A 23,469-nucleotide genomic window follows, 5' to 3' on the forward strand; every position below is an offset into this window, starting at 1 on the left:
GAGGATCTTAATCTGAGCAACTCTTAATCTGAGCAAGAGTAAGGGCTTTTGAAAAATAAGGCTTTAAGAAAGCTTGCCATTTTAGGGATACATTTTAATGTGAAAATTTGAAGTCTTAAACTTTAAACAAATAAATCCTAAAAATTACTGATTTGTTCAAAATGGTTTTATGGAAAAACTAATCTGTAACAAAAAGATGGCATTGAGTGTGAAGGCTCCACCATATTTGAGCAAAGTGTACAAAGGTTCCGAGGGGGACAGGGCAGGAGAGGGGCCCAGATATTTACAACAGCAGGCATTTTCTTTCCCTCCTCTTGACTGGAGGGGGCCAGAGAACTGCTCGACTAGCGTCATCAAACACTGTCTTGAGGCCTCTCTGCGTGACAGCCAGGCACTCTAGGTATTTTACAGCACCCATCTAACTTCGTTATGGCCAAACCCTGCTGGTAGGTGATGGGAGTCAGCTTCTTGTCTTTCAGTTGCCCAATCCTGTCTTTGTCATCCCTGAGGTCGAGTTTAGTTCCCACCAAGATGATGGGGGTGTTGGGACAGTGGTGCTGCACTTCAGGGTACCACTCTGCTCCAACATTTTCAAATGACACAGGACTCACAAAAGATAAAGCAAATTAAGAATACATCCGTTCGCTGAGAGGATAAGGGACGTAATCTGTCATAATCTTCTTGTCCAGCTGTATCCCATAAGCCCAGATTCACTGGTTTTCCATCCACCATAACATTGGCAGAATAGTTGTCAAAGACAGTGGGATATATTCTCCAGGAAATGCATTGGTTGTGTAACTGATCAGTAGGCACGTTTTACTACAACACTGTAGTACTCCACCACACGTTTGATGGCCTGCATCTGGGCCGCTTGCTGGGCCTCAGCAGGCTCAGGGGAGGCAGGCAGGCAGGTGGGCGGGTGGCTGAGGGTGGCGGGGTGCGGGGTGCCAGGGCTGCTGTCCATGCTACCTCATCCTCCACCTACCGGAAGACAGAGCCCAGAAGTGGCCACCACCCAAAAGCTGGAGAAAACTCTAAAGTAATTATTGATGGGTGTGTACTTGGTGCCATTCTGTTAATTGTAGGTACTTTTTAAATTATAATTAACATACAGTGTTATATTAGTTTCAGATACGCAACATAATGTTTCAACAATTCTATACTAACACAGTGCTCATCACAATTAGTGTAGTCACCATCTGTCACCAAATAGTGTTATTATAATTTCATTGACTATATTCCCTATGCTGTACTTTTCATCCCTGTGACTTATTTATATTATAACTGAAAATTTCTACTTCTTAATGCCCATTCTTTTTGTTCTTCTCTGTTCTTTTTCTCTTGTTCTCTTCCTGTGTGGTTTGATGGCCTTCTTTAGTGTTATGCTTGTATTCCTTTCTCTTTGTTTTTTGTGTATTACAGATTTTTGACTTGTGGTTACTATGGGGTTCAATTATAACCTGTTATGTGTATAGTAGTATATTCAGTTGATGGTCTCTTAACTTTGAACACATCCAGAAGCACGAAAGTTTTACTGTCCACTTCACATTTTATGTATATAATGTCATATTTTACATCTTTTATTTTGTATATCCTTTGACTAATTTTTTGTAGATATAATTGATTTTACTAATTTTGTATTTTAACCTCCATACTGGCTTTATAAATGATTAATCTAGTACCTTTACTACAGGTTTGCTTTTACCTGTGAAATTTTTTCTGTTCATTATTTTCTTCTAGTTATGACCTTCTCTTTCGATTTAGAGAATTCTCTTTAACATTTCTTGTAAGGCTAGTTTAGTAGTGATAAACTCCTTTAACTTATGTTTGTCTGAGAAACCCTTTTTCTCTTCTATGATGAATGATAATCTTGCTGGGTAGAATATTCTTTGTTATAGGTGTTTTCTTTTCAGCACTTTGAATACCTTATGCCACTTCCTTCCGGCCCTCAAAGTTTCTGCTGAAAAATCAGTTGATACCCTTGTGAGATTTCCCTTCTATGAAACTGTTTTCTCTTGGTGCCTTTAAAATTCTCTCTTTATTATTACTTTTTGCCATTTTAATTATAATGTGTTTTGGTGTAGACATCTTTGGGTCCATATTTTTAGGGTCTCTCTGTGCTTGCTGGACCTGGATGTCTGTTTCTTTCTGCAGATTAGGATGTTTTCAGCTATTATTTCTTTACATAAGTTTTCTGCCTCCTCCTCTCTCTCTTCTCCTTCTGGGAGACCTATAATGCAAATGTTATTACACTTGATCTCACAGAGTTCCCTTAACCTATTCTCATTTTTTTTATTCTTTTTTTTTCTTTTTGCTGTTCAGCTTGGTTACTTGTCATTACCCTGTCATCCAGATTGCTAATATGTTCTTCTGCATTCTCTAATCCCCTGTTGATTCAATTGGTGTACTTGTTATTTCAAGTTATTGAATTCTTCAGCTCTGACTGGCTCTTTTTTATATTTTCTGTTTATTGAAATTCTCACTGAGTTCTTCCACTCTTAAGTCCAGTGACTATCTTTATGACCATTGTTTTGAATTCTTTATCAGTCATATTGCTTATCTCCACTTCATTTAGCTATAATTTTTATCTTGTTCTTTCATTTGGGACATGTTCTTCTGCCTCCTCATTTTTTTCTCTCTGTGTTTGTTTCTATATATTATGTAGGCCAGTTATGTCTTCTGGTCTTGAAAGTAGTGACCTTGCATAGAAGAGGTCCTGTAGCACAATGCCTTCTGGTCATCAGAACCAGGCACTCCAAGGGTTTCCCATGTGGGCTGAATGCACCCTCCTCTTGTGACTGAGCTGTGATTTCCTTTGGCCTAGCTGGTTGCAAGGATCTGTTTTGCTTGCTGTGGGCACACTGGGCAGGGTTTCCTCCCCATATTATTAAGGACCTTCTTTGTGGCCCACTTGGGCTTATTGGTGAGCAGGGCAGGTACTCACCCTAGCTCTCTGCAATTAGCCTCTCTGTCACAGCAGCAGGTGCACCAAAGGGCAGGGCACAGCTGCAGGACCTAGAGGTGCACTGGTGTGTGGGGTTATCTCCCACCAGCCTCACCAGGGCATGAGCCACTTTGGTGTGGTGCCAGTCATGGCTGGGGCTGCTCCAGGTGAGGTGGATGCCTGTGGAAGCAGGCAGTTGGGATGCAGTGGGTTCACAGGGGAACGTTGGGGTAAGTCGTGCAGTTCTAACAAGATAAATGGAAGGTGTTAGCACTGGTTCCAGAAAAGTGTCTGGCTATCTAGGTTGGGGGACGGGAAAAGAAATGGCAGCCACCAGAACTTTTGTTCTAGGAGAAATCTCCTACAGATCCCTGTCCCTCTTACACACATTCTAAGATTATTCAATGAATCTCCTTCACATATACCCCAAACGCTTTTCAAACTGCTGCTTCTGATCTGTGTCTGGGGCCAAATTATTTAGAATGCTGACTTTTTAAGGGCAGGGTCTCAGTTTTCTACCACCCTCTGGCTCTCCTGAAGTTAAACCTGTTGGTTTTTAAAGCTGCTGGAGTTAAGCCCCACTGATTTTTAAAGTTCTTGGAATAAAGTCCTGCTGGTTTTTAAAGCTAGATGCTATGGGAACGGTCTTCCCAGGGGAGGTCCCCAGTGCCAGAGATGCCCAGTGTGGTGTCTGATCCTCTTGCTTTTCCATACTTGTGATGTCCCTCCTGTTTCTGGTTAGTCTGACCAGGGGTTTGGTTCGCAACTATGTCTCTATCTCTTCTACCCTTTTCTATGATTAACAGTGAAAAGTCTGTTCTGCCAGTCTTCAGGTGGTTTTTCAGAGTTAGTCGTATGGATGCAGCTGTTATATTTGTATGTCCATGGGATGAGATGAGTTCAGGATCCTCCTACTCTGCCATCTTCTTAAAACTCCTAGGTCTTTAATAAATAAATACAATGATTACAGAAAGGGATCCTTTATATCGATTTTATATGTTTGAATTAGTTTATAATTTCTCAATTATTTTTATGAACGATTCCAAAACATCTTTCCAGACTGGAGTTAAATGTCTGAGTTTTATCTTTTTTCTTCTAATGTTTTGTTTGTTTTTGTTTGTTTGTTTGTTTGTTTGGAGTCTTTAAAACTATGTTAGAAGTCATTACAAGTTCCAAGTCCTTAAAATGTCATTATGTCCCAACAGCCTTATGTTAGGGAGACCATCTTGTTACACAAAAATTCTTTAGAAAGTTTTAAAATATGTTAAAAAATGCTTGAAGCTGCCCTATGAAAGACAATGTTAAGAGAATGAAAAGACAAGCCACAAACTAGCAAATATGTGTAGAACACATATCTGACAGAGGGTTTGCCTGTAAATATATACAAGAACCTTTTAAAATTCATCAGTAAGGAAACAAATAACCCAATTTAAAAATGGACGAAAGATTTGAAAAGACACCTCACCAAAGAAGATAAACAGATGGCAAATAAGCTCATGAAAAAATCCTCACCATCATTTGTCATTAGGGAACTGCAAATTAAAACAATGATGATAAACCAGTACTCATCTATTAGAATGGCTAAAATCCAACAGACTGACCATAACAATTGCTAGTGAGTACGTGCAGCAGCAGAACTTTATATTCATAGCTGCTAGGAATGCAGAATGGCCCTGCCACTTTAGAAGACAGTTTTATGTTTTCTTACAAATCTACACATAGGTGTACCATATGGTCCAGAAATCATGCTCCTGGGCATTTACCCAACTGATTTGAAAACTTCTGTGTTCCAAAAACATGAACGTTTAGAGCAGCTTAATTCATAATCACCAAAAACCGGAAACAACCAAGATGTCCTTAATAGGTAAATAGATAAACGAAGTGTGACACATTCATACAAAGGGATATTATTCTATGATAAAAAGAAATGGGCTATCCAAGCCATGAAAGACATAGATGAGTATTAAATGCATATTTCTAGGTGAAAGAAACTCGTCTGAAAAGGCTACACATTATGTAATTGCAATTATATGATACTCTGGAAAACATAGAAACTGTAACAACAATAAAAAAAATTACTGGTTTCTAGAGGTACAGGGGAATGGAAGAGATTTTGAATAGGTAAAGCACAAGGGATTTTTTTTTAGGGCAATTAAACAATTCTGTATGTTCTATAATAGTGGATATACAACACTACACATTTGTTGAGACCAGTGTATTGAGAAGCCGAAAACATGTTATCTCACATACGGATTTTCTGGTTCTATAAACACAGCAATTTTATTAAATTCTATTGTATTTCCTCACCACTAAGAGAAAAAAAAATGTATGGTTTTGTTTATAATTGTATACTCTGTACTACTGAGCATTTTGTGATTGGGGAAAGCTATTATTTTGACCAGGCATTAATGAAACCTTAGTCTTCCACTTACAGTTTTACATATCAGGAGACTGATGATTGTGAAAATTTCCCACAAACTGGATTCTGCCTCCATTCATTTCAAAACTCATTTCTCATCCATCACCCGCATACTTCTGGTGCCAGATCCATAAGACACATTCACTAGGGCATCATGATACAACCTCACATATACTTTTAGGTCATGGTGTCCTAGTAAATTGGCACAGTGTCCAGTGGGAGTGTTTCTGGAAGCCATTCCCACATGAGAGGTACTTTAATATCTTAAAGATAAATGCAAATGGCTGCAAATTTTACAAAAATATATTACTATATGAATACATTGCTAGCTCCTCTCTATGACATATAGAGGGCCTGTATAAGTGAGGACCAGAAACCTGAATTTCTTTAGCTTCACAGAAAATCAGCCTCCAGGCATTAGGGGTCTTTGGAAGTTCTATTCTTTCAGTTTGCAGGTAAAATAGCAATCAAGCTTATCGGCTAAGAGTGGGAATGAGAAATGTAATGGGTGGTTTGGAAGAGAAAATAATGTATGAAATAGCTATGAGAATGGAAAAGCAACGGACTAGAGAAATAGAATTGTTGAGCAGCATTAAGACCCACTTGATGGGAAGGAATCTACAGAGAAATTAGTAGGCATGATGGCGTGTTGTACACCAGACATGTTTAGCCATACGAGTGCAGACAGAGAGTGCATAGAGAACTGGATTTGAGCAGGGTTATCATTTAACAAGCAAATATTAGGAAATGAGAGGGATTAAATAGAAGGTATATGCAGGAGAGTGATTATTAATGCTGGATTGTGGGTTTTAACCTGTATAAGGAGAGAAGAGAGGACATCAAGTTTGACAATTAGTGGAAAACGGTAGAATCGATAGATTGACAGGCCCACTGGATCAAAGAGAATAAACTGGAAAGATACAAAGTGGTGGTCAGAGATGGAATACATGGAATTGAAGGATGAATGGATTGCAATTAATGGCAATGACAAAGGCTACAGGAAGACCATCAAACTAGGGGACTAGGATGGTGTTGAGGACTGGTTCATTAGGAGAAAAGTTTGAGGACCTGAAGGGACAGGATGTTGAAAGGATCATTAATGTGCATATCAAAATCCCAAGAATGAAGACAGGAGTACAAATGAGTGACAGTGAACCAGATGCTAACACCATCAAGAAATGAGGCCGTAGAGCCTGGGAGTTATATATGGAAGGAACAGTGAGTGGCAGTGGAAAATCTAATGAGATTCAAATCTGGGAGGGAGGAGGGAGGAGAAAGTAATACAGAAGCGGTAAGAACAGATAACTCACTTCTGGACCCTGTGATTGTTATGGAGGAAACACAGCCACCAAATGAGAGGGCTGAAGAGATAGATACATCCTCAGAAGACAGACTCACTTTAATTTTGAGTAAGATGAAGGAAAAGTTTTGAAAATACATTGGATTTTGCAAAGTATCGGCTTTGGAATTCCAAAGGGCACACATTATATTACAGTCTCAGTGTCCATCTATAATTTCCTGGCTATTGTGGCACAGTGAATAGAGGTCTATTGAATGTTACACATTCTTCTAATAAATGAAAAATGTAAGGCTACAGAATAGCATTATATACATATATATGTGTGTATATATATATATATATATATATATATATATATATACACACACACACGCACACACATATTCACATATATGTATATAGTTTGCTTATGCCAAAAAGTTCTCAAAGTTAACACAAAGTAATGGTGTTCATCTGTGTGTGTGTGGGGGGGGATCTAAATACAATGAATGTTGAAGGGATACTTTTGCCTTTATTTTATAGCCTGCTGTAGTGCAATATTGAAATGTATAATGATGAGACAATTGAAATATGAATACTTACTGACTCTAATATTAAGGAATTGTTCATTTTTCTTAAGTGTGGCAAGTATATCAAGGTTTTTTTTTAAATTTAGAAATACATATTTACAGATCAAATATTTTTGGGTATTGGCCTAAAAGTAATATGAAAGGGGGAGTGGATAAAGAGTATAGATAGGAGACTTAGATACAAGATCATTCTGTAGTTGAGTAAAGTTGAACCTAGGCTATGGTTACATGGGGTTACATTACACTACTGTATTTTTATACATATTTCAAACTGTTCATAATAAAATGTTATAGAAAATAACTTATCAGACATTACAATAGGTAGTATCTACTCAGTTAAAATTTTGTTTCATTACACACTTTATTATATTAAATTTGGGGAACATAGTGTTATAAATATTCATGGTCCTACCCCTCACATTGTTTATGGCTTAAAAGTAAAAACAATTAGCAATCTCCTCTCCTTCCCCCAAATTATGAGATGGACCAAGGAGGGCCTTGTAAGCCATGTTAAGGCATTTGGGTTTTCCTTTGAAAATAATGAGAAACGATTTAAGTGTTCCAACCAGAGAAAAATATCAGATGTCTCCATATTATTTGTTCTAACTTGAGGAACTGATTGAAAAAGGGCTAGGTATGTGTGATCAGTTAGGAGGTTATTAAAATTGTCTAGGCTTAAATTGGTGAAATTGCAATACAAAGGCTGAACAGAAAAGGCAGAATAAGCAAAGAAGTTGAAAAGAAATGGTGGGTGAATAAATATTATGTCATAAAGCTAGGGTATATGGTCTGAAAAGTCAAATACCGACCAGAGGTTAGCAGGATAATGATTTATTGCCTAAACCACATTAGCCACCATGGTGTTTGATCTTGCCATTCCTCTTCTCAGAAACACACAGTGGTTTCCCATGGCCCCTAAGAATGTCTACCCTCCTTGTTGTGACATTCAAGGTCATGCTCTCATCTCTCTGTGTATCTCTTTTTGCATTATATACTCTGGGCGCACTGATTTGATCTGATAGAATAAGAACTTGTATAGCTTCTTGCTTTGGAAGGTGCTGCTCAGACTGGGCCTAATTCTCCTCTGTCAAAATTTGTCTCACCCTTGTAAGTCTTATTAGCCCAAACACCCAACTCCTCCATAATCCCATGTAGTCTATATCCATTCCTCCTTTCTGCATGCTCTAAGGACATTAACTGGACCTCAGCTTTATACTTAGGTAATAACTTCAGTGTGTTTTTATAAATATTATAGTCGTTTTCAGATCTTCTCCCCAACCAAGTTAGAAACCTCTTGAGGTCAAACAGTGTTAACTTTATCTTCTTCGATTACCTTACCTATTTTAGTAACCGATAAATACGTCCATATTATAACAAAATCTAGATTTTAGCTTATATGCTCAACCATTTTTTAAATATGTGTGATAACCTTGATATCAAATGACAAAGCAAACTTATGAGAGTGCATAAAATTCTTTATTTAGAACAATAAAGTATATGTATATATATAATGTAATTTCAAATTCAAACCTGTATAAAAAAGGGTCAGGACATATACCTAGTTTAAAAAGTACACATATAGTATATACACATACACATCACATTTTACAACGTTTTTTATTTAATTACACTTCAGTCATAATAAACTAGAATAGTGTTGACATACATTTACATTATAATATGCAAACTCCAATCTATGAATGAACTAGCAATGTATCTATGCATCCATCTAAATGTTTGAATACTTTTCAAGTCCATCAATTTAAAAAATAGCAACAAATGGACACTATAATCACACATTAATCCTTAGAATATAGGATATTTTTATTGAAAAATTTTGAGCCTTATAGCTGAGAAATCAAGTAGTTGAAAATACTATGTTTTTAAAACAATTTTATTTTTAAAAACATCATAAGGATGTAGTTGGAGATGGCAGTTATAAATTTACAATGCTTAGGAAACATTTTAGGATTATGAATATCCACTTTAAATTATTTCTAAAACATCTTGTTAGGAAATAAAAGTACCATTACTTTATTTGTAACAAAGGCATTTCCAGACTTGTTAATGAAAAGCAGCAAAACCATAATTTGTGCAATAAAATATCATAAATTAACTAGTTAGAATTTCAATGTTTATATTTTAATGCCAATTTTACAAAATAATACTGTTTCAAAGACAAGCTGGCTTACTTTAAAATTCTTATCCCACCTTCTAATTTTAAAATGAAATTTATGGATGACCCCTTTCCAAATGGATTATAAATTATTTTTTGGCACTCAAAAACTTTAAGCATCTTACATTTCTGTTCTAAGCTTTTAATAAAATGACAGCATTTAAATGCTTAATTTGGTGCATTTCCAAATGTTGCACATATCTTATAGTATCTCTTCCTGACTAAAATGCACTTGTGGTTTTCATTCTTCAGAGGTGATCCAAAAATGTTTACTTAAGCAAAGGAAAAAGCCATCTCTTGTGTAAATGGTTACCCAATTCACCCTATAGGAGATTGAATTTTACTTTTACTAATGGATCCTATTTACATTACAAACAAGAATAGCAATGACTTTTCGTGTTCAAACTGATTATTCACAGATCAGAATGGAATATCTCATATGGAATAGTTTCAGATCTATTTTGTTGTCTTTGTCAGTCAGATATCAATAGGTTTCACACCTAAGGTGTGACCTCCAACTTCACCGTAAATAAAACATGGAGATCCAAAGAGAAGAGGTGACTTACCAATATCCGTTAACAGCAGAGAAGTTTCTCACAATTTTTTCCAACATCTGCCTCACTATGCGAAACTGTCTTTTGAAAAATTTCTAAGAATACGTGGGAAATGGCTAAAAGCCCCATATTGGAATTACATTTTGAAACCAAAACCTAGCTGCAGAAAAATATTGAGATATCCATAAATCATGAATCATGAATGGATTTTTCTGTTAATTTCAAACCTCAGTTGAATTAGAATACCAAAATATGCCACAAAGTTTCCCCGAAGTACTTTCATACTCAATTAAATGTGTTAATTCTTACGAAAAGCAAACACTACATTAAAAAACACATGTTTTCATTCTTCATATACTTAATTCTTTTTAAAGAGAATAGGGTACTTATTCTATTATCATATTGAAAAAAAACTGAAATTTGTCTCTGACTCATTAAAAAATGGCAGTGTGGTAAGCATGTTAGATTATAATACAAAATCCGGCAACACTTTGATATTACTGGGCAGGCACCATTTATCACAGAGCCAGTTTCTTTATAGACTTGTGTTCTACCAAAGAGGTGCAAAGCTTTTAGTATAATTTAGAATCTGCAGACTTCTGAGATCATTTTAAAAGGCAATTTTGGAACATTACAAAAGATATCAGATACATGGCACCAATTTAAAAGGTGATTTCATGATTGATAATATCAGTTGTGAGTTTTCCATGATTTCTGAAGGATATTCAGCACACATATCAGATAAAATAAAGCAAATGTGTGTATGTGTGTGTGTATATATATATATATATATACACACACACATACACATACACACACACATATTCATCTCAAAGCAGATATGACATATAATTCCCAAGCAGCCAGCATCCAAAATCATGTTCAGCCTTTTTCTACTGTTCATGCATTTTACTGAACTTTAGTGTTTTAAAAATTGGTAATTCACGTAACTCTCAATGAACTAATACATTTAATTAGGTAGAATATATCACCCCTTGCCTATGATGCCAGATTTCATAACTTGCTGAATTTGTTATTTAACTCTATTGATTAGGACCATGTCCTTGAGCGTTAAAACCCAGCTCCTGCCTTTGAGAATAAAAGTGCATTTATTGTACTCTCAAGCTCATTAAACAGCATTTTCTCATGGCTAAGAAAATCAAAACCATTGGTGAAATAAACTATTAAATTGAGAAGTATCAATCTTCTCAATCTACACCTGACCTACACACATGACTCATACTAACTTATATCTAGTTTCTTCAAAAAAATCAAAGTCACACACTGAGAGTCAGGTCCTTTCAGCAATTAAACTGATCGCTGGTTTTATTACTAAACGTTTGATCCATGGGATATTTAAGGGCCTGAGTAAGTCAATGCAGCTTCCCAAAGCACCTGGGTTGTATCTTAGAGAAATGACTACCATCTGAGGAAGCCCAGCACTTTAGAGAAGGAAGGGATCGTAGAAATCATCTGGGCTTTTTGGTACAAAACGCAAAAGCCGCTTCACTGGGGTTGTATTTGGATCTTTTAACATGAAGTCCAACTATACTAGAAATTCTTGGACTTTTGAAATAAAGGAAAGCTAGCAGTTTTTCATGCCCTTTTGTATCACTACATTGAAAATGATCATCTGAGGGGGTAGAACATGACAATAATGTTATAACAAGAATTAAATTATAATAGAAAGCTTTGGATCCCTTCATCTGTATGTTCATGATCTACTGAAAGAATCTTAAACCACAAGAAACCATTTCTTTAGTCAGATCTTCGACTATTAAAAAAAATGTCAAGGGAAATTCACAAAATGTCTTACAAGTTTTAGTTTAAAAGCATGATGTCCATCTTGAGAATTCTTACCAAATTCACTCTTAATACAACAAACGCTGTCACACATTTTAAACAGCAAACTGACATGCGTAACTACATAAAGCTCGCTATTTTAAATTCATAAATATTAATATAGAGTGCCTGATTTTAAATAAATGGATCCCTTAAACTGATAATGGTGATTATATGAGAAATAACTAAAATTTCCTGATTCCTTTCATTCTTATAAAAGCCAAGTAACCTAATTTTCAATACCCATATTACCATGTGGGTGTGGTTTTCTAATCTTAGATACTAAATATAATTTTTAGTTTCTCTCATGATGTAAATTGAAAATGAGACCTTCATACATTCAGCAATTTCTCTTAAGTCCCTTTACATAACTCTGTAATAGTTTTAGAATATAAACATTTCATAATATATTTTGCAAGCACAATTTATACACTCTATAAGTGGTAGGGGAAAGGGGTGCAAAATGTCCTCCTCAGTGACCATGCTGTTCAGTGTTCATGGCTTCTTTGGGCCATAACTCCTTTGGAGAGTCTCCTCTCTGCAAAGGCATCAATGTTTTTTTTAGGGGGTGGTTTTTTTTTTTTTGTTTGTTTGTTTTTTTTTACATTTTTATTCAACTTACTTAAACCAAAGCAAACCAAAACAAAAACAACCCAGTTCATCCATTTCTCCCAACCACCCCCATCCCTTGCAACTACCAATCTGTCCTTTGTATCTATGAGCTTGGTATTTTTAATTTTTTTACCTAAAAATTTTTTTTAGATTCCACATATAAGAGAGATCATATGGTATTTCTCATTCTGACCTATTTCACTTAGCATAATGCCCTCAAGTTCCATCCATGTTGTCACAAATGGCAAGATTTCATTTTTAGAGCGGAATCAACTGTATGTATAATACGTGTGTTATACACACACACATGTAACACATTTTCTTTATTCATCTATTGATGGACACTTACATTGTTTCCATATCTTGGCTATTATAAATAATAATGCAATGAACATGGGGCTTATACATCTTTTAGAATGTGTTTTCATTTTCCTCAAATACCCAGATGTGGAACTCCTGGATAACATGGCAGTTCTAATTTTTTTGAGGAAACTCAAAATTTCCCATAGCGACTGCACCAATATACAGTCCCACCAACAGTGCACAGGGTTCCCTTTTAATTCTTATCTTTTTGATAATAGCCATTCTAACAGGTATGAGGGATATCTCATTGTGGTTTTGATTTGTATTGCTCTGGTGATTGATGGTGAGCATCTTTTCATGTACCTGTTGGCCATTTGCAGGTCTTCTTTGGAAAAACATCTACTCAGATCTTCCCATTTTAAGTTAGAAATTTTTTTCTTTTCTTTTCTTTTCTTTTTTTTTTTTTTTTTGCTATTATTGTAGGAGTTCTTGGTAGGTTTAGCTATTAGCCCCTTATCAGATATTTGACTTGCAATTATTTTCTCCCATTCAGGTTTTTTTTTTTCCATTTTATTGATGTCATCACTGTTCTACTACAATACTGACTCCCAAGCATGGATAGATCCAGCTAACCATGTCCATTTGTCTAGTGGGAGATAGGTTTATGTCAAGAAGAGACCAAGATCAGACCCAGACCATTAATTAGCAGCTACAAGGCTGACATGTTGCCTACTCCAATCATTTTGTTCCTACTGCTTTCTAAATGTAGACTGGCTGATGCTGTTGAGTTTTTGTTTTTAACATTTTTTCTAGATTCATTTCAGAAAAATTATCCCCACTATACAGGATGAAATCTACTTGCAAAGACCAAGATTACTATGAACTGCAGGTTGTAACTGAAAATAAAGCTATGTGACTTTTCAGCAATTAGACACTTCTGGAGGCATGCAAAATGGTGCATGCAATCGGGGACACGTGCTTTCTCTCCCAACGTCAGTTGCAAGTTCTAAATGAGACCACCAGTCCCCCAGGTCTTTAAAATAGAGTCCTGCTCCATGCAAGGTCTTCTTTATAGATGATTAATTCAGTGCCAGTTTCACAGTAAAACACTTTGTTCCAACTTGTGAATCATCCATATAGAGTCATGGGTAGCAAGAACAGATAAAAATGCAGTCTGTTACTCCAGACAGAATATGAATTTGTTTAAAGCTGCTTCATTTATGAAGCAAACATGAACTGTTACCCGCCTAGAGAGGAAAGAAAAGAGAGAGATTATGGTGTATCTGCTTTCTGCCTTCTTTCCATTCTCAATAGCTGAATTCATAGGACTACAGAATGAGTAATATACTTAAAATACAAGCTTCACTTACACAAGCTACAAGAACTTGACAAATCTTTTCCTAGATGCAATGATTAGTCACTCTCCGTGACCTCCCTGGGAACATTTAACATTATCTGAATGATCTTACTCATTGTTTGACTCTCTCCTCTCATTAAAATGTAAGCTCCATGAGGACAGAGACCTTTGTCTATCTTTTTTACTGCTGTACTCCAACACCTAGAATAATACCTGGCAGAGGAAATATTCAATAAATATTCCTGGAACATAAGGATGGATGAATGAATACCCAGTGGCCTTCACACCCATTTGCATACTATAGATTGTTTCCATTTGTGGTAAGAGGGTTATTTTGCAGCCTTGAATTTCTCTAGCCAGGCTATGAAAAGGTAGTATATACATAGTGAGGGGAGAGGGTTTTTGAAAGACAAAGACAGTGTCTAGAGAGAAATGCAGTAGCATTAAGGAGACATCAGTGGAGAAGCTAACAAGAGACCATCAACAAACAGCAGCCTTCTGGTCACTGAGCAATGCCAGTATCTTAACTGCTAAGCCATCACTTCTCCCAACTGAGGAAACAGCAGCAGCAAGAGGGCTTTCAATACTGTCAGCCAAGAAAAGGAAGAAATCCTCCATCACATCCGGACAAAGTCTCTGGGGAGGTTCATTTGGCCTTAACATAACTTATACTTGTTGAAACATTAAAGCCAGACATTGTTTCAGTTCTTCAGAGCGGGTGCTAATCCACTGAGCTTTGGACTCAGCTTTTAGATTTTCAACTTTCACATCAAGTCTCTCTACTTACTTATTTTTTTCAAAGATCGTATCTTCACAATATCTTCAATCACCACCACTAAATAACCGCGTATGTTGCTTTTTCTTCCCTACTCAATACCCTTCGTCCTTATTTCCTGACTTCAAATATCTCAGTTTTTAAATATTTGACATCAACACCAAGGTTATATATAAACTGCATAACATTCCACAGTATAAATGGTAAGAAGTGCACTATTTTTTTCCGCTCTCTCTAAATGAATTTACTACAAATTGTACTATGACAAATTATCAAACAGAGAACTCCAGAAACTAGAGAACCTGCATCTGGGAAAAGGATAATTAAATCCCAAGAGGAAAATTAAGAAACAATTAAGAGAAAACTTCAGAAATCCAAAATATATAAGTAGATGATATTTTTTAAATAAGCCTTGATTAAAAAACCAAAAGGGAATCACACAGAATAAAAAAGGATATATTTTTTAAAAAAGGAATAGCTTGAAATTCTAAACTTAAGTAGAGAAGATTGGAAATCTATTTCTAGTTTTGTTCCCAGGTCTCTTAGCAAAGAAAATAAACTTGAAGGTTGACAACAGTTTTCCCATAAAACAAAACAACAATTTTTATAATGATACCCTGGGATCCTTGCAACCACCTCATGAAATAAGCAGGGTGAGTCTTATTATCCCCTTACTAGAACTTGAAAAAACAGGGGTTAAAAGACAACTGACCCATCCAATAACCTACAGCTTAACTATTTGCAGAGCCATGGCCTGAACCCAAGTCTGATCCCTTCTTATCCTCTATGTGTGTGTCCTCAGAAAGAGCTCAAAAGCAAATCCTCTGAAATTCTTAAGAAATATTTGGTAAAGAGTCAGAGATCTTTGGCAAATCCTGTGTGTGCCAAATGATAAAAATTTGACTCAACGTTACCCATATTCCAAATCTAGGATCTATTATCGCCTATCTTAGCCCAGATCTGCAGGAAATGTCCAGGTTGTGTTTCTTTTATGAATCTCTCCACCAGCCTACTTGTAATAAGTTTAAGTTTATTTGAGAGAGAAAGTGGGGGTAAGGGCAGAGAGAGAGAATCCCAGACTGCACTGGCAGCACGGAGCCTCATGCAGGGCTCAAACCCATGACCCATGAGATCATGACCTGAGATGAAATCAAGAGTCGGATGCCCAACTGACTGAGGCACCCAGGACCTCCCAAAATTACTTTCAACACTTACCATGCTGGGGTGTCTCAATAACACTGACAAATGAGTGTCTACAAACTCATGTTATTTACTGTCAACCAAACAGGGCCTTCTCAGTGATGCAGTCCTTCTTCCAAGGTCTCAATTAAAATTCTTTGTAGATGACTCCCAAACCCCAAATCTATTACCTCCAGCCCTGACTGTTCTTTGAATTTCCAGTCTAAGACATTTGCCCCCATCAATATTTATTAACAACTCCTTCTCTTATTTCCTTTTAATGGCACCGCCATCTGGTTAGTCTCATAGGCTCCAAATTATCCTTGAGTACTACCTGTGATGTCAAGCCTCACATTCCATCAGTAACTAGAATGTGTTGATTATTTCACTGCATATCTCCAAACAGATCCATGCTTTCCTATTTCCATGGCCCTCACCCCAGTTTACGTCATCATTCTCTCACATCTATTTGGAAGATTGGCCTCCTAGGTGGACTGCCTGACTCCAGTTCACTGCTTCCATCCATCCGGCCACACCAACATTTCATTACTTTCATAATACTCGGTTTTGAATATATTACTCACATCTTTTTTGAAGCCCTCCCATAGCTCCTTACATTACTCAATAGAGTACACGTCCTGTATTTGTAATTTTTTCAAACTGATGCCCACATCCTTGCTTCTCAGCATTTCAGCCCTTCATGTGTGACCTCCCACTGTAGTCCAACTGTACAAATGGACTCGAACACTTTCTCTGTACTTTTGGCCTCTCTTAGTTTATACCAATTGCAGTGTCTGGATTTCCCCTTCCCTATTGCTATTAAAATGTTACCAGTCATCCAAGATCTAGCTCAGTATAAATGCCACCTCCATCACCTACATGATGAAGCCTTTCTCCTATTGCTAGTGATTTCTTTCTCCTTTCAGATAAAGCAACTGTTTATGGGTGTGCATACTACAGTTCTAAGAGGTCTGTCCATACATATCACCATCTATATCTCTGAGTCAAGGACACATCCTGTACAACCATAATCAGTGCCTTTGATCTCTTATTGCATTTTCCTTGTAAGCTCCTTTCATTGTTTTAACTTTGCAAACTTCTAGTTTGCTTTTAAAAATAGGTTATTATGCATATGTCTTACTTCCTTTGGTAGGCTATAGGCAATTTAAGGACACAAGTAGGCTATATTAAGCTTTGCATCCAACAATGTATCTACTAGAGTGTGTTGAAATCACATCTGTGGGAAGAATTAAGAGTGAAATTTTCCTATAATATACTCTTTTCTTTCTTTCTCAAACTGCTACACACAAGCTAATAAATGAAAAATTCTTGTGGAATGCCACTTATGAATACTTGGCATCAGCTAGTCAACTAAGTCGATTTTAAACTGTTTATATAGATTAGTATATTTTCTCTTAGCACCGGTTTCTTTTGTTTCTAGTTCATTACCTTATATTCCATGTTATTTCCTTGTTTTCAAAATATCAAACCTTTCCTCTTTTCACTTTCCAATTACAGGTTATTTCATTTGAAGAACTAATTATTCCGTTTTTTGTTCTAGTATTCCAATATTTGTCTTCATTTTTTTTTAGCTGGTGAAACTTCCACTTGAGGGAGAAATCCTTGCAATAAATCTGAGTCATTCCCTGTAATTTCCCCTTCCTTGTTAACCAAGAAAATGACTATAATCCAAATCATATCTAATATTTAAAATATATAACAACAACTGCATATTACATTTCTATCTTGGTACTTTTTACTACGGCTTTCTTATTTCTCAGAAAATTTCCTCTTACTGCATCCTATTCTGCTCTCCCAAACCTTTTCCTTCACCACAATCCTCTCCCCAAATTACAAAGTTCTTCATCAGGCCTTAAACCTCTGTTGGTATAGGGACAAGCAAAAGGCTTTTACTCTACACAGTGGGTACTCAGTAAATGGTAACAAATGATACCTACATATTCACACTTTGGAGTCTGCAGATTCATGATGAAACCTGGCTCTTTTGTCTTCCTTTTTCCTATCCTTTCCAGGTCTATTTTTGTTTTTATTTTCATAAATTTTATTCTCATATTATTGCAATTTTCTGAGATTCTCATCTTCTCCATTTGTCCTCCAACAAATATTTATTCATTACTGTATGCACAAAGTAGATGTTATAGAGTTTGGTGGGATTCCAAAATGAAACTCAGAAACAAACCTTGCCCTGTAAGAGCTTATGGTTTAGCAGTGGACACAAAATAACTATAAAAGTAACTGTGAAGTCCTATTAATGTGTTAATATTACATGAGTATTACATGTCATATGACATAGGATTAGAAGGCTATAAATTTGGGAAGTCAGCTTTTTGGAGGTGGTGGTATCTGAGTCTTGGAGAGATTTGCACACCTGATGAGTAAGATATTTATGAAGGAGAATGCCAGTTCATTCCTTATCCATTTCACATTGACTACTCAATAATGTGTGAGGAGTTTATTTCTAAATGATCCAGAGCTTCTTTTTAAACCTAATGTGATTGAATGTATACATGAATAACATTTTACATTTTAAGAAAAATAGTCATTTCTCATGACTATATTTCCCCTTTGGACGCTTTACTTTCCTATTGACCCAAATCAATAAGTTAAATACACACGCACACACACACCTACATGATAAAAATAAGTCCTACTTCACCTTCTTAAAGATTTTTAAAAATTTATTTTATTGAGGTACGAACACTTAATGTGAGATCTATCCTCTTATCACATATTTAAGTACACAATGTAGCATTGTTAACTAGGGGCATAATGTTTTATAGCAGGTCTCTACAATTTACTCATCTTGCACATAAAAAACCCTACTTCAGAAGAACTATCTTCCTTACCAGTGGTTAAACTTTCATTCAGGATTTATTCACTCTGTCATTCAACAAGTATTTGGTTTGAGTCTACAACACATAGGCAACAAGCTGAGTTGCTATGAGGAGATACAGAAAAACAGGCTCAATTCCTATCCCTGAATGTTCCCTGACTAGCAGACATATGCAGAAATTGCTTGACCATGGTTGTTTTCAAATGCCATTTTTTCCCTCCTAAACAGGTGCCCTGGGTTTTCCCATCATAATCCATTCTCCAAACGTCATAGGGCAAATACCACAATTAAAAACCGCATGATTAAAGACCTGTGTGCCAAAACAGGATCCCAGCGATGCAATCTAAAACCAACCAGGACATTACTTGAGCCTTTAAGACTCAATTAACTATTTAATGTGTGGTTTCTGGATGTCTAGCTTAAGGGAACTGAAATGGCAGACAGGAAAGCAACAGTCAGGCTCATGTTGGGGTTGAAGGGCAGAGGAATTATTTTTCTTAGAAAGCTAGGATTTCAACTTGGAGAGTACTGCTCCAGAAAATAAAAAGTATTGAATGAAAGGTCTATTCATTATTTGACAGAAAACATGACCTTAGAGAGGAGGTAAGATCGTGAGCAGGGGGGGAAAAAAGTGCTATTTATGGTTTGGATATGGTGATCCAGAGCACGATTAAAGGCTGAAATGAAGTCTGTGTAATAGCAGGGTTAAAATGTTAGAGAAATAGGCGACATTGTTATTGTATCATCTTATTTGGGACTGTTGGAAAATGTTTTCCAACTATCAGAGTGAGCTCCTGGAGAAGGCAAAAAGCTCTCTGGAGAGAAATCTCTGAATCTGGGACAGAAATGAAACTGGAAGGACAGTGATCTACAAAGAAAAGGCGAAGCTCACCACAGACCATGTATCTCATAACCCCGGAGAGTGGGTGATCTTCTGACCATGAGGGAGGGCAGGGAAAGAACTGAAGACTCAGGAGGATGAGAGGACATTCATACACCACTGTGATCAATGTGTTGCGATCCGGTGGCCGTAACAAAACTAACAGCCAGTTAGCACAAGTAGAAATGAGAAGGGCAGAACTGACGTTGGCTCAGGTGGGTGCCATTCAGGGTGCCCTCCCCCTCCCCCACACTAATCCAGGGTCTGCCACTCAGCAGCTGTGAAAGTAGACAGGAGAGGAGGTATGAACATCAGGTATCTGTTTCTGGTGTAGGTTTACTGCATCCTGGCTCTGGACAGTCATGGGGCAGGTGGCCCTTTACCTTGACAACTTTCTTCTCCTGATTTACAAGCTATTTTGATCATTTATCCTTTTCCTTAAGATAGCAAGGAAAGATTTGTGGCATGCACTTGTTTACAGCATCTAACAAATGAGTTGCTTTTTTCTATTACGTTATGGTAGTCACGCCTAACTGAAATTAGTCTTATTTTTACTTCCTCTATTAATATTATCTTATTTTAGCCCTAATTTGTTCTATTTCCCTTGGTTAACTTATTTTCTGGCCTCAAAAATAGTAAACACTTGGCTGTTAATTTTTTGTATCCCTTCCACACAGGATGAATCCAGTAATCAGAACGACTAATCACTGTTTGCCTTTCAAAATGTAAGAACACACATGACTGCATTGTGCACATCTAATTCATTGTAACAGCTTCAGTTACCACACCAACATCAGTTTAATAGTCAACTTAATAAATTTTGTTTCTAAATTTTGGCATCTAAGATTCTGTAGGGTTCTTGCTTAATCTTTCAGCTTAAATTCTAAAAACTTACCAAGGCACAAAAGTAACAGTGTTGATATAAGCCACAATTACACCTCTTGAAACTCTCTCTCTTTTTCTTGCAGCATACTGAAAAACAACAAGAAAAATGCTTATTTGCTTTTGGACAGAGATTCTGAGGTACACCATGATCTGGGCATTGTAAAAGGCAGTTTTTTTTTTTTTTCTGTAAATACAGTAACAAAAGATGGCAAAACCGAGTGGAAAGTTTATCTTCATCAGTAATTCTAAAGGGAAGAAGGAAGACCTCAACACAGTCTTCCCCAAGTTGTTTAAAAAAATTCTCTCTCTCGCATATGCAAATACACATACTAAACATGCCTATCTGTACTTCATAGGTGTATCTGTATACACGAAGGCATGATACAAGAGAAAGTAACATGCCAAATGAAAACTATAAACGGGGGGTAAATCAAAGTACTAGTGCTGGAGCAATATGGGGTAAGGGAAGTCAAATACATGAAGTATGCAAGAGAAAAGTCACTCAAGTATCCTGACAGTATGCAAGAGAAAAGTCACTCAAGTATCCTGACTAGGAAGTAACCTTATGAACCAGGGTTGCAGGTGGAGTTTAGAAGGGCGAAGGGGAAGATTCTGCCGCAGCTCAGTCAAGACATCATAAAGGGGTGGATGAAGAGGATGACGGTTTCCAAAGAGCTAAGAGACAGACAGAGGAATGAGCATGTCCTGGTTGCTAGTGTGGAGATGGAGATTATGCACAAGTGTGCCTCCAGAGCCCCATGACGGGCAGTTTAAGCAAGATTCTGCTGAGTACAGAAATAGAGCTGAGACAGCCACTATTGATACCTTAAGAGGAGTCACGAAGACGACGTGAAGGTATATTCTATAGGGAAGCAGAGATGTAGGACTGAAGCAAGTGTGAGAGGTAGGAAGTGTGGATAAAGACTACAGATATGCATTGGGAGCTACCACTGAGAGCAAACAACTTGTTAAAAGATGTATAAGCACGTGCAGGGCAAGTGAAATGGCAATGTCAAGCCTACTTATGCACATATTTAGCAAAACAAAATACCTTATCTCATTATCCTCTTCGTTAATCTGTATATTTTCAACTGTCCTTGTGAGATTCGGTTGTTTCTTCTGGGAAAAGAACAAGGACATAGATTGTAGAAACATCAACGGACAGTATAATATTCAAGAGGTAAATGGTCTCTACTTTGATCTTTATGTCAATAACTCCAACATCAGGGTTTTGTTTCCCAGCATGTAGCATGTAAAATATTTCTACAATAAAAAGTTATGAAAAATGCACCATATTAGCGACTTAACATTTTCAGGGTGCTGGAGGTGAAAAAGCAACAAAGAAACAGAAAGATTTAAATGGTAATCAAATTCAAAAGACATTTCAAAAAGTTGAGTCGTAATGATTTAGCACATTTTAAAATCTGAGACAGGTTTCTGTAAGAAGAGAACAAAAGAAGAAAAATCCAAAATAGCAGATAATACAAATGACATTTCTGTTTGGCTTTAAGTGCATCATATGTTTTTCAGTCTATTTCTTCCTTTTTACATTTAGTTCAAGCTATTAAAACCAGTTATCATTTCTTAGGTGTACATTTAAAAACAATTTTTTTAACATTTCTTTATTCTTGAGAGAGAGAGAAAGAGAGAGAGGGAGGGAGGGAGGGGCAGAGAGGCAGAGTGTGAACAGGGGAGGAGCAGAAAGACAGAGAGAGGGACACAGAATCCTAAGCAGGCTCCAGGCTCTGAGCTGTCAGTACAGAGTCCGACGCGGGGCTCGAACTCAAGGGCCATGAGATCACGACCTGAGCCAAAGTCGGATGTTTTACCGACTGAGCCACACAGGAGCCCTTTAGATATACATTTTCAGATAGAGGGGTTTTCTCCAAAGCATGATAAGGAATGAGGGCAAAGCCTTAAGATTTAGATTTTATTGAGACTAAATTAAGGTAGGATCTTTTCTCAGAAAAGGGGTGGCTTGTTAATCATTTAGGTAAATGTAGTATGAGCAAATACACATCTGAAGTTAAGTTTTGATCAAGAAATAAAAAGAGTAGCAACCCTTACCTTCCAGTAGAAGGCTCCAAAAGCAAATCCGATTACAAGAGAAAAGCACGCTGGTAATGCCATGACTGCCCATTGTATGCTGGAGTCTTCTATGGGATTTGTGGCCTTCCCTGTAAGGAAAACAGTACAGTGGTGAACACGGCATATCCATGCTAGTGGTTTGCTCTCATGCTGTGTGTGGTTGGCCCCACCTGTTGCCATAACGTACTCTTGACCTATCTCTGTTTGGAATATTTGGAAAACTGGTTTTTCTGCTGAGCCTTGTTTTGGGACAGCAATACAAGTCCGTGTCGTCTCCAAAATACGTACGAGGAAAAAGAAAAGAAAACCCACAGAAGGTTATCTGACTTGGTTAATGTTGACACATATGGACCACAGACGACATTTTCCTAAAAATTATTTATACTATCAAGGAAATCTAAAACCTTTTCACTTTTTCACTCGTGACATCTTGCCAAGAAATTTTAGAGGACGTGTTGCATTCTGGATCAAGGTCGGTATGCATTATGCTGTTTGGCCTGCTGCATATATTAAGTCATTAAATATACTTTGTGGTTAGGGTCCTTTTAGGTACCTCACCCTCAGAGTCATGGCATTGCCTCACCACATCTCCGGTATACATTTACTGCACGCCAGAGAATGCCCAACACGGTGCTAAGGACTAAAGGTTTAATTTTTCAGACTTACATTGGAAAGCCCCAGAGTACCAAACACTAAGAATGGTTGAAAGAACCAGTGTCCTCTCATTGCTTA

At 36.9% G+C, this 23,469-nt stretch overlaps 1 protein-coding gene and 1 pseudogene across 5 annotated transcripts in view; both read right to left on the reverse strand.

Moving 5' to 3' along the window:
• Window positions 1-283: 283 nt before the first annotated feature.
• Window positions 284-8,375, reverse strand: LOC122225445 (annotated as a pseudogene).
• Window positions 8,376-13,054: 4,679 nt separating this feature from the next.
• Window positions 13,055-23,469, reverse strand: part of KITLG (KIT ligand) — an 81,301-nt gene continuing 70,886 nt past the window's right edge. For 4 of the 5 annotated variants that reach the window (XM_042947330.1, XM_042947326.1, XM_042947329.1 and 1 more), the window contains 4 exons: window positions 22,717-22,826; window positions 21,701-21,768; window positions 20,660-20,736; window positions 13,055-13,966 (listed from right to left, as the gene is read on the reverse strand). In XM_042947330.1, coding sequence (XP_042803264.1) covers window positions 20,697-20,736; window positions 21,701-21,768; window positions 22,717-22,826 — 218 coding nt within the window. In that variant the 3' untranslated portion in view covers window positions 13,055-13,966; window positions 20,660-20,696. Of the gene's footprint in view, window positions 13,967-17,993; window positions 18,167-20,659; window positions 20,737-21,700; window positions 21,769-22,716; window positions 22,827-23,469 lie in introns of those variants that run through there. The other variant, XM_042947328.1, reaches the window with a different exon arrangement.

This window comes from Panthera leo, chromosome B4, assembly GCF_018350215.1.
Source record: "Panthera leo isolate Ple1 chromosome B4, P.leo_Ple1_pat1.1, whole genome shotgun sequence".
In the NCBI taxonomy this organism is placed as follows: Eukaryota; Metazoa; Chordata; class Mammalia; order Carnivora; family Felidae; genus Panthera; species Panthera leo.